Below are 12,896 nucleotides of genomic sequence, written 5' to 3'. Positions count from 1 at the left end.
GTGCAGCAAAAAAATACTTCAGTTCAACAGTAAGAAGAAACTGCTAAAGATAAGGAACTGCTAAGGATAAGTCCAGGAATAATGCAGCTGTGGAGTCCCAGTTGCTAGACTACAGTAAGAACCCCTTAAGCACTGACCCAGGCTGATGAAGGCTGGCACACTTCGTGCTGTTTCAGGTCTGGGTAACATGAAGCTCATACAGTGCTGATATGCCTGTTACTGCTTCCGTGGATGGGTAGATACCTACACTCACATTGGCAAAGACCACTTGGAGCAGGTGAGCCCATGAGCTCCTACAGCCCCACAGGTCTATAGGGCAGCCGGGTACTATGCAAAAGCACCCAGAGTCTGGGGACTTACTTTTCAAGCAGAGATGGAGAGAAACGGCATCTCACAGGCATTCCTAAGAGCTATGTAAAATGTCAACCCTCTCTATTCCAACCCTCGCCCCATCCAGTTTCACGCACTTTAAAACAGCTGCTTTAAAATACTCTGACTTGAAAGCACAGTAAATTAAGCTCCACATAAAGTCCATTCAGCTTTTTGTTTAATTTGATAAAAGCTCATCAGACCATTCAAGTTACCTTCTGGTCAATACTGCCTCAAGAAGTCTGCAATTCAGTTACCTGTGGTTTTTCCAATATTTCTGTAAAACACTACTGACAGAATCTGTTGGTCTGCATGCATCAAGTCTTTGGTAAACACCGTTTCAGGGCCACTCAAAGTACCTTTTATACTATTGCGATCTCTTCTTTTTCTCTAGAAGCCTTCATCTTGTGTGATTTTTCTTTCCTCTTGCTCTAATGCCTTGGCATCACTCTCATTTTTATACCGCATTTGTCCTCTATTTTAACCTGATGACATACCATGCCCTCTTCCGTTTTGATTTCTTTCTAAGAAAAAGGATTGGTCCCAATAACAACAGTTTAGCTCTTGACTTGCTGGCCAGGAGGTTTAGCTTCAGGCTAGGCAAAGTTACTGTTAAGCTAGATACTTTCACGTCTATTGACAAAGAACAATAAATACACTTAACATAGCCCCTTGCATCACAGATGATCCCAAAGCACTCTACAGTGTACTGGGTCCCTCATTCACCATCAAAACATACTTGCCGCTAACTGTGCCAGCAACACTACATAAAAGTTAGTTAAGAGGTGAAAAAGAGAGCAACTTCTCCAAGTGAAATTACAAGGAAATTAAGGGAGGTAGAGTATATTACTTCATGGAGAAGTTGGCCAAAAGACTGAACAGCACACCTTTTTAATGGCCAAAAGGGGGGCAGGGTCCCTGTTCAAGATAGAATCACCAGCAACGCAACACTGCTCCTCAGGTCTCTGCTGAGCACAACGCGTTATCAGCTGAAGAAAGCACGCCGCACACAGAGCCTATCAGCATGGCTGCTGCTGCCTCTTCTTCTGCAGGCTTTTCATCTAAGCATTATCAAGAAAAAGCAATGCTTAGCCTAAGAGCTTTGACAAGATCCCAACACAGTGGTGACAATAGAAAAATACACAGAAGATTTCATTTTAAGACCTCTTCAATGTTTCTTATTTAAATAAGCCATCACACCGGGAGAACAAAAATCTAGTGAAACCGATCATTTCAAGAATACACAGCATCAGCCGCCCCATCCACCTCCCCTCTCGCCAAGTATTGACCTTGCTAGCAGAGCAGCAGTCTCAAAGAGTTTAGATTTCCGACCACATAATTGCAAATTATGACATTCAGCAAAGGGGAAAAAAGATTTTTTTTTATACATAGTGATCATGGGAAGCTGAACAGTATCCTATATAGATACAGGCCTGTTAGAGCAAAGAGAGTAAGTCTACTCTATTTCTATAATGGTATCCCAAAGTTTTAGGAACATGTATACAGGCCTTCCAAGAGGACCTTATTAAAAAAAGGTGGTGGCTCTGTTTTAAACATTTAAATCCCTAAAGACAAACAAAAGAAAACACAGGACGAAGTAGAAATACTATTGATTATGCATAATTGGTATAATTAATTTGTAATTAGTTCATTCAAATATATAGGCATTGGAATTATGCTTGTACATTTCTGGGAATATCCTGCAAGTCACTTGGGATATGCTTATCATTTATTTGATAGATGAAACATTATTAGAAAGACAGCCCATTAAAAATTAATATACCAGAGTAATAATTTCTCAATCTCAGCATTCAGTTTTCTACATACTCAGATTCCTATTCTACCTCACAAAAAGTTTTTATTAATACTGTTTTTCAGAGTGTGACTTGGGAAGCACAGCATTTTAGGCAACTGAGGTACAATATCCTTTTCGGCAAGTATGTAGTCAGTTTTGAGAAAACAAAATGACAAATACTATAAGTTACATACCATGAGAGCATTCAGCACCACATCTAATTCTATAATCAAAATCAAGATGGAAAGGTAAAAAGCCTCACACTTCAAAACAAATACCAAACATGAATGTATAGTAGTAGGAAGAAACTTCCACAGCACCGTTAGCAGCCTGGTCTCTAATTGCTTAGCATTCTTCCATTTCTGCAGCGCATCTGGCATCGCTCACTGTCATAAATGAACATGTCTGTATGAGCAGGATTTCAGGGGTTCTTAAATACCGCAGATAACAGTCACCAGTCTCTCACAAGAAGCAACTGAAATGGGCTGGTATACACTGGTACTGCAGTAGCATTTCAAAGATGTTATCATACCTTGATGTGGGGGGGAAGTAAGATGGAATAATAGTGCATCATCGTTTTTCTCCTGTAATGTTATTTCACTATTCCTACTGATCTTTCCGAAGTCCTACCGATATTTCTGAAACGCCATTTCAACCAACAGCTACAGAAATAATCTGATCTTAAAAACCCAGAATACAGTCACATCACCTCCAAGTTGGGTACCTAACACCGAAGTTTCCTTAAACTTCTGTAATGGATAGAGTCAGTCCTTATGTGTGTAATTATGAGCACCACAAATAGGCCTTCTGCTCAAAATCACCTCTTAAAAAGTATTTTCCTCCCCACCCTACCTCCACCAACACTAATGGGAGCCTAGAAAGGTTGGTCTCTTACTGATGCACTGATCCATGAACCTAGGCCATGTGAATACGCATCTTCATTTAAAAAAAAAAAATCTAAAAAGAAAAAAAAAAGAAATCCTATGATTACTTAAAAAGAGCAAAATCAACAGTGGATATGTAGTGCAAGTAGTGTCATTTGCCATTAATAAGGCTTGAATCTTTTCTTGCAAAACAAAGAGTATGTGCCTAAAATAAACCCTTTCCTTTTTTAAAGAAGGGTAACATTGCAAAAAGAAATATAGAAAAGAGAGTTAAGTCTTCAGGTCCTTTAAGCCACAATTAAACACTTCACTGTAATTTCGTGCTTCTCAGCAAATCTGCTTTAAGAATTCTGAACAGTCTCCCAGGAACCACGTACTTTTTTTTCCCCGCCTCCAATCTAGCATGGACGATTATTTATTTTCTTTGCCCTGCACTCAAGAATGTGATGGATGTATTTACATAAACACACACACAATCACAGATATCTCTATATAAAAATTAATCTGCAGATGATGAAAAGTGTAAAAGATCTAAGAGGCACATCCCAAACAAAAGAGCATACTTTATACATAAATATCTTGAAATTATAAAGATCTGAGATTAAGTGGTTTACCACTCATTTAGAATTGATTAGAATGTATTTAAATTTAGCTGAAAGTACCACAACATTGCTCATGTATTTGCATCTGCGAATAAGTAAATAAAAAGCCTGTTATTAAAGCCTTCATTAATTCTGATTATATGAGAACTTAAAAGCAAATCTGTGTATTACTGCTCTGTAAAGACTCCTAGCAACTCTACAGTAAAGCTGGCACTTCAACACAACATGTGTCAGCGAAAATGACTAACAGGATCTATTTTCAGTAATCTTAAATCACACTGGTAAAATATAGAATTAATGGTTTTACATAATACTTGAAATATTTTTTATTCTAATTCATTCCCAATTCATGCCTTATTGTATCAAAAAGTGAATTTTATATCACTTGACATTTATGCACAACAGCTGAACACATTTTATTAAACTACAACGTTTAGGCAGCATTCAGATGTGATGTGTATATTATTATGAAGAGCGATCCAGCTATTTTATTTCCTTATAAATATGATGGCTAGAGGTTTAAAAATATATCACATTGACTAGAAACATGAAGAACATTTCATTCTGACTACAGATTTTGAGAGTTTCTATATATTTAATTGAAGCCAATCTTTTTGAAAGAAGGATTCATTAATTTTAGCAGAATTGTCCCCCAATTAAAAAGACTTGCCTGTTGATTTCTAAAGAGTTTAACAACTAAGTATATAATCTTCCCCAAAATGGTCCTTCTTTGGAGAAAACTTGGAGAAATCAAGTTTTAAGCTATGAATGACTTCTGAAAGTCAACTCACCCCCTGCCCTGAAAATTCTACTCGTATCTCTGGCATACTGGTTTGATAGTTTAAGCAGAGAAGCGTAACTGAAAAATTATTAACAAGGTCCTTCAATCTCTATTCTTATACTAATAAATCAATGTATTAAAGCAAATTTGTGTTTACAGAAACTTGAGTTTGCAACAATGATTCACACCTGTCAGCCCTGATGTTCCCTTTTGAATGTGAAGGACAGTCTTGATAAAGCTACCTCTGCAAACTCTAGTTTTCATGGCTCTATTCAAAGCCTGAGTGAATCTTTCCACGACTTGAGTGGGACCACAGATGGCAGATCAGCATGGGTCTATACTCCATTTATAAATGAAAGGTGGTTTGGGGCAGTGAGGGGAGAAAAAGCAAAAGACCCATTAAATTTGGTACATAGAAAATTATGTTGCAGTACCTAAGTTTGCTTGCCACTCTCATAGTTGAAAAGTCATTCCAAGCTAAAACAAAATAAAACAAAAACCAACCTCCCCCCAACATTTAGGCATTAAACTCAGAGTTATGAGGTGGAGTTTGATTAAAGATTTTGCACTTTATCACGTCCGATAATCAGACTGGTTTAGAACAAGCTCTACACTATACTTTATAGAGTTGGCCTCAAAATAAATTACTTTTCCCTACCACAGTTTCTAGGCCCAAGTGCCAAGTCGATTACCCAGTAATCAACCTCACAAAACATTTTAAGGGATTTTTAGTATTTAGTTATACAGAAAAGTATACCTGATAGTCTAAAATGCTGAATCCTAAACCATTTCTGTCTTTCTCCAGTTCAATAACCTTCACATCAGGAGACCATAATGCTAGTTCCCCTTCTTCCTCCTCAGGATTAATGTCTTCCTCGGGTTTCACCTGAAAAATAAAAGCTCTAGTTCAAATGCTATTCTTTCAGTTCTTTACAAACACTATTCCTCCAATATTTTGATTATTAATGGATCATACATTCCCTAAAATATGACCTTTTATGGAATTACAGCTTCATTGAACATTATGCATCCAGTTTTCTCCAGCTTGCTGCCTTGGATACTTCCCTGGGACCATGCCTACATGTTTTGAGCATCGTAGCCCAACCTGGCATACAAATACCCATGTATTAGTCAAATTAGTTGTTATAATATTACTAACCTGTTACATGTTGATGAACTTCAGCTGTCCCATTAGATGCATAAAGGAAAAATAAATATCTTAGCATAAAAGATTTAACCACAAACAACTAATAGAAAGACCAGGCAATCAGGCACATCTGATACTTGTGTCATTAAATATGTGAAGAAAAAATTCTTATATTGTAACTATACAAATAGTATCTACTTTGAAAAAGCAGTTTCCTTCACAATTTTTGTGCTAAGGTATAAAAGAAAGAGGTATAGTTACCCAATTTCGTTGGGTAAGGACAGCTTCATAAATACATCTTCCAAAAAGCCATCTTTTGTTGTCTAACTTAAAATACGTGTTTTAACATTACTGCTATTTTATCAATACAATCTTTACAAAATATCAATGTATGATGTCCCAAGAAAAACGTTGAAGTCTTGTACCATTAACTTCAAACTGATTTAACTTTATTTCTTTGGACAAATATGTCTATTACACAGAGCACTGCCATGAGGCAAAAGGAAGAAATATTTCTTCCACACACACTTTCTTGATACTTTTGACAAAAGAAAGCAGAAATACTGTGAGATTGCTCTAAGGAGAAGGCAACCTCTGTTCACTCAATATCAGCTTATGGCAAAGATGTGCAACTGACAGGATGTACATGGAAAATGTTCAGTAAAATGCAACATCAAAAGAACACAGTGGAACAAGTTCTATTGCAACAGAAAGGGCCTTTTACAAAAAGGCGTAATACTGCACAGCTTATTCTTCCATGAAACATCCATATTACTTAACTCTCCACCTTAAAGGAAATTAGATCAGAAAATATCAGAAAAAATGAGAAGTCAAGGTGTAAATACTTTTTATAAATAGGAACAACCATTACAAGAGTCAAGCTTTAGTTTGAGACTTTAAAGCTTCTGCAATGGAAAGAAACATTAAGTTTCTTTTTTTTCCAGTTCTATAAAAACCTACTCAGAACATGGAAGTAATCAGCTAATGGTGGCAAGGATGTGATTTAGTGTAATTCAGAGCTCTCACTCACCTATTAAGTGTAAGAATGATGAATGGGATGTACACAGTCAGCATGCTAGCTCAGTGATTTACCTACCTTGTATTTATAGTACAATGAAGTTTCTTCTGACCAACCTGTATAAACTGTAGTAAAAGTACCAGTGTTGCAAAGATGAACTATCTTTCACTGAAACACCAGCTGTCCTTTATGAGCCCAAAGTGAATGGCAAAGGCAGCTTTATACGACAATTTAATACAAAACTGCCTCATATAATTATATATTTTAGGAAATGTTATTTAAGACTGAAAAGTGGTCTGGATCAAACAGCAAAAGGAAAACAGAAACAGTGTCTCTAGAAAGCTAAATCACTTTCTCAGAAACATACGCACTTTTTCAAAAAGTTACTGTCCTTTTACACAACTGAATGACATAAGAAGTCTACCTTTTGTTCTGGAGGGGAAACTCCCACGGTGGGTTCATCCACAAGAGACTCACTGCCATCATCAAAAAGTTGCCGACAGCAAACCAGTGTAAATGGGGGTGGCACTTCTTTTAGAAAAGTGATTGCCTCACGGCGTGATTTTCCGAATAGCTGAACTCCATTTACCTACACAGAAGGGGAAACACACATCCACGCTAAAATAATTAAAAGGATATCAACCAGATTCTTTCATTAATTTTTTGCGTCCATGTCTTTCCCCAGTTGCATGCGAAAGTCTAATTTTACCTAGGGATTCTGGCAAAGCTTGCATAGTTTTATTAACGTATGCTTCTGAAGTATACATGCATTACTGTAAGACTTAAACTGCATCTGCAAGATCTTGTGACTACTGACTGCTACATCATGTCTCTGCTCTCTTCAGCTTCCTCTAACTTATTTTCTGCTCACTACTTTTCCTAGCCTAAATCTTTCCTAGCATTGTTATTTTATTCTCACCTGTTTCTTTGTTGGGGATTTTTTTTATAGCATTAGGGTTATGTGTTTGAATTTAAAAAGATAAAAAATTAATTTTCAAAAATATTTTAAGAAAACACAGATTTTGAACTCTAATCAAAGATGAAGTCAGAACTAGCACAACTTTGTCAGTTGTTTAAAATGAACAAAATGGTTGAAACTAAAATAGATCCTGCAAAAAACATGCAAGTATGTTTATATAGTAAAAAAGAAACCAATTACAGTAAGCAATTAATCAGAAAACCCTGACAAGGGTCAAAGCTTACCATCCCATAAGCTTTCGATCCTGAGTGACAACAGAAGACCATAAGGCCATTGTTAATGGATGTTTTAAACCACAGACTTAAAAAAAAGAAAAAAAAAAAGATAGATAGATAGATAGATAGATAATAATGCTGCTTTAAAAATGGGATACTGCAGTGGTACTTCCTCAGGAAAATAAAACTACAGTGATTCATCCTCTTTTACGTATTTTATAACCTGCAATATCATGAGGGTACATCTATTTGCACCATAGCAGTATCCTTAACTATGAGGAAAGCAGAACATCAGTAGGTGTCATAGATGTGAACATCATCTATGTTGACAAGCAGTGCAGCCCCAAAAGAGCAAGGGTTTAACCCAATTAGTGTTATGGACTCAATCCCGACACCTCTTGTGTTTCAGAGATTTATTTCAGGCTACCTCAAGTCTGCTCTCATGACCAAATGTCAAAAGTCGCTGGAGTGCAACCAGTGACTGGTTTAGGAATCCGGTACACATCATCCAAGTCCACTCCACAACATGAACCAAAGCACAGTAAGTGGGGATAATTGAAGATTCTCTTCAATACTTCACTCCGTACCCAAACTGCAATGCTAATGTAGATGAACCCACATTTGATCCTAGAAAATGCAGCACGTAAATATACAACATACATGTACATACCTCTGTACATGTGTACTTGAGGCAGAGCCTCGCCATATACTTCCCAGATCTCCTTGTTCTTTAGAGGGACCCAATCTTGTGCAAGACTACACAGCAATCTCACTTTAGCTACCATTTTATTCCTGATCACCTCTATTTTTTCCCACATTTTCCTTTGTGCTTTTTACAGTGTAAATATAGCTTATATTGCTGGGAAACACAGAGTTGCTCTCACACTATAACCCAGCCAAGGAGAAAAATTCAGAGTGGTGTAACTGGCCTCCAATGTGGTAAGACAAACTGCTATGTTTTTTTTCTGTAAGAATTACAGCAACTGCTGAGCTATCAGGCTAATCCATTAGTTAATTATTTAAGCAGAAGTATCTACGCATAAGGACTTTTTAATGCATTGAGAGCGGCAATGTGGTGGAAAGTTACCAGCACTTCTCAGCGTACTGTGATTGATGGAGAAGAGCTACCGCGCACTCCCAAGCAGACTTGGGGACTCCCATTTCTCCTTTCGCAGCTGCCAGAAATCAGCCTCGCAACATGCAAGGTGCCCAACACCCCATTCATTTACCAAACCGCTCTAATTAGTTGTGCCATCAAATAGGAGCGAATGAAATTTTTTAACAAAATTAGGACACAAGGAAGCAATCTACTCCTAAAAAAGAACACAATGAAATTAGCTAAAATTAGGGGAGGGGGAAAAAAAATTAAAAAAAAAAACAAAACATGCTTTCTATCATAATTCAAACACATCATTAAAAATAATCAACATTCAACCTCACTATATATTAAAAAAAAATTCCTTGCTGATCACATTTTAATCCCAACTGTAGCAGGCCCAGGTAGAGCTGCTTGTTTGGGGAATGGGGCTGTCACTTTTTCCATTGCAAACCCCTACTTAAGGGAATTTACAACTTGGCTGCAAAAACATACTCTGGGCTAAACCTGGCATATATAGCTTTAGCCCTGAAGCACATTTTTATTGTGTTGGGTTTTTTTTCCAGCTACAGAGTAGAAAAAAATTTATGCTTACTAGGTCTGGACATATCTGTGAACTTAATTGTAAGTACACAGTAATAAGTAAAACTGTTAAATATATACAATTAAAGTTTCCTAAGTTACTCTACAGCACTGCATTATTGCTTTTTGTATATAAATTTTTGTTTAGTGGCCAAGGAATTTAAACAACACTTCCAGCATTCCATTAATCCCTTCCTTTAGGAATCAAGATTTCCTCCATTAAGCAATAACTGAAGAAAATGGTTTAGGTCTTAGTGATACCAGTATGAATTTTTGATGTTAAAGGGTGAACAACAAGTAAAAGCAAGAGCGCTGTACACCTAACAAATTAATCTTTCAGAAGGCCTAATTTTGTTCCCATTGATGTCAATTAAATGTTCTTGGCATCCACTAAAAAAAAGGTTCAAATTCAAAATATTCCACAAAGAGCAGGTATTCAATAGGAAATTAATGTTTTTTCACTTGCAGGCTGAGATACTGATAGATATATACACACACACACACACAAAATAGGTATTGTTTTAATACTATCAAATAAATATTTTTCCTGAGTGAATAGGTCTGGTCTGATTCTGATAACTTCAAAGCTGCCCCAATACCTCTTTATACATATTTAAACAAACTGATGTACTAGCTCATACACACTAATGTCTTTCAACACTCAACAAGCAAGTTATAATGTGTAACAGGAACCACTATTCCTGAGACTGTTGTAAATTTTTTAGGAGTGACAAATATTAAGAAAGATTATCCACCACAAAAGCTAATGTCAAATTGCTCAAAAGACCGAGCTAAAGGTCTACAGATACAAATACATTCAACTGTTATCTCTGCCCTTATAACTCTTGATACTCATGTTAAAACATTTCAGGAAAAAAACCCATGAAGTCACTAAGAGGTCACAAGAATATGACATTTTGTCCATAAAGGAGGAATGAAACAGTGAAGAAAAAGAATGTGGCTTCCAAAGCACTACTCTAACTGCTTCCACAACCAACTGTTGAATACTACTATTGCACACACAGTAGCCAAACTAGAATTTAACACAAGCATTTTTAAGAAGGCTAAGCAAATAGGAAATATATCGGTTGTATTTTTGGGGTGGGGGTTGTTTTGTTTTTTACCTCCAGAAGTTCATCCTCCAGTTGCAGAAGACCAAGTGTTGCAGCTGGACCATCTGAAGCAATTGATGATATATAATGATGTCCATCAAACGTGTCAAGCTCAACTCCTAATCTCAAAGTGTGGATGGGTAATAGCTGCCAATAGATTAAGTATGGCTGAGAATGTATATATCTTTATCTACCACAATATAAACATATTTAGGATTCAGTAGCTCACCAAATTAAATTAAGTACACAGTAAGATGATGAAGTCTTCATACTGACATCATCCGCATTACAGCACAAGTGTCCATAATTTCTCTATACAAACTGCACAAATAAAAACAACCAATCTGCCATTTGGGGGGAAAAGGCAATTTGAACTGTATTCTTAAATAAGGCTACCATATTGAAAAAAATGCACAGAAAAGTACCACCTAAAGTCTATCCTACCCAAAAGGTGAGTTTTCAATGAAACTGAAAGACATTCCATAATCACCATAAAAACTCATCACAAGATCAGCTGTCTTACTCCTTTAGGAGCTACACTACTTTGAGGTAGGAAAAATATCCATGAAGGTCCTCTGCAAACAGCTAATAATACTGGCATCCTTGTTTCTGCAAGGTGAAATCACTGATTTTTTTGTTAGCCTTTTCCCAGTGGGCTTCCTTAATTTGGAATTTTTCTCTAGGGAGCCTCCAACCATTAGTGTCTTAGGTCTGCTAATATTAGGAAGACTAGCATAAAACCGATATATTATCCAGACAAGACAGCAGAAATCATGGCAACTTGGGGAGAAGAGGCAATCACCAGTATCTTCTCCTTCAGATTGGCCATTTTCTGGCTTTTTATTACTTAAGTTGAAACACTGACTGTCCTTCTGGTTCCCAATTAATTCTGGATATTAAAGTAAAAGGAGCAATCCATTGATCCTCAACATTCCCTCACACCCATGTCTGATTGTGAATTTATGGCCTTTCTTCACTGAGAAATTCCCACAAGTATATAAATGCATCACCTCCACAAGCCTCTTTTGCACAATATTAACATACATATCTCGAAAATCTCTCAAAATTCTCAGAAGACTGAAATTAATTTCAGCTCTGACCATTTCAATTAAATGGACCTCCCTCTCCCTGAGCCAGGATCACTATGGCAAACTCCTCTGCAGGACGATGACATTGTTCAGCAGAGTTTCAACCTCTGCCCCATTCTGTAGTGGCTTTCAACAACTGAATTTCAATGCAATTAAGTACCCCAAAATTTGAGGCTTATATGCATGGTTTGAGTTTTGTTGTGTTTTTTGATTGGGGGGGGGGGGTGTTAAAAGGTTCATTTGCCCATGCTACAAAAAGGTATTGGACCAGACCAGAAGATAAGCAGAATATTGGCAGCCTTTTTTTGGAAAAGTAAGATAGAGCCACAAAGCCACTAAATTTCTGAAACACATAAATCTGGAATTATGTCATGCCCTCCGGGGATTACTCTGCCAACATATACCATGAAGGAAACCATCATGTTAAGTCATACCTTGGAGTATTTCTGAAGCTCTGAATCATCTGTAATAGGCATATCCACATTCACAACCTAAAAATTGTACATCATAACATTTTTCAATAGCAGGACAATAAAGACTTTACCAAAATGATGAATTATGGCAAAAAAATGATAAGCAAAATAAACCGTACTTAAACAAAGTCACATTGATGCAAAGTAATTTTAAGCAAATGTTAGAAAAAATCTTTCAGACACAGAACATTTACAACTAGGAATGTCGTGATTATGCACTATTAGCAGACTCCAATATTATCCTATTCCCAAAGCCCAAGCGCCAATTTTAGTCAAGTTCAGTAATCCTGTATAAGCACAAAATGCCATTATGTTTGACACAAATACCCAAACTGACTTGCCAATCAGAATTTGAAAAGTATGATAGCTTAAATTATTACTTCAGGCTATAGTACGGCCATCTAACATCTAGATTAAACCACCATCTTCCACAGCATGTTTCTAACATGGCTTGAAATACATGAGTTTAATTACCAAATTTGAATGCAAAGTGGATTATTTAAAACAGTGTCGTGGTTTAACCTCAGTCGGCAACTGAGCACCCCACAGCTACTCGCTCACTCCCCACCCCCCCACAGTGGGATGGGGGAGAGAATCAGGGAAAAAAGTAAAATTCGTGGGTTGAGATAAAGACAGTTTAATAGGACAGAAAAGGAAGAGAAAATAATAATAATAATAAAAGAATATACAAAACAAGTGATGCACAATGCAATTGCTCACGACCCGCCGACTAATGACCAGCCAGCTCCCAAGCA

At 36.8% G+C, this 12,896-nt stretch overlaps 1 protein-coding gene across 1 annotated transcript in view; it reads right to left on the bottom strand.

Moving 5' to 3' along the window:
* INADL (InaD-like (Drosophila)) overlaps positions 1-12,896 on the bottom strand; it is a 151,433-nt gene that overhangs the window by 112,721 nt on the left and 25,816 nt on the right. Inside the window, exons 13-16 of the mRNA XM_009319816.1 lie at positions 12,103-12,159; positions 10,593-10,727; positions 7,021-7,185; positions 5,189-5,317 (exon numbers count right to left, since the gene is read on the bottom strand). Coding sequence (XP_009318091.1) covers positions 5,189-5,317; positions 7,021-7,185; positions 10,593-10,727; positions 12,103-12,159 — 486 coding nt within the window. The remainder of the gene's footprint in view (positions 1-5,188; positions 5,318-7,020; positions 7,186-10,592; positions 10,728-12,102; positions 12,160-12,896) is intronic.

The sequence above is a fragment of the Pygoscelis adeliae genome, unplaced genomic scaffold (genome assembly GCF_000699105.1).
Source record: "Pygoscelis adeliae isolate BGI_AS28 unplaced genomic scaffold, ASM69910v1 Scaffold181, whole genome shotgun sequence".
In the NCBI taxonomy this organism is placed as follows: domain Eukaryota; kingdom Metazoa; phylum Chordata; class Aves; order Sphenisciformes; family Spheniscidae; genus Pygoscelis; species Pygoscelis adeliae.
Note: the sequence above shows the minus strand (reverse complement) of the source record. Positions and strands in the feature narration are given on the sequence as shown.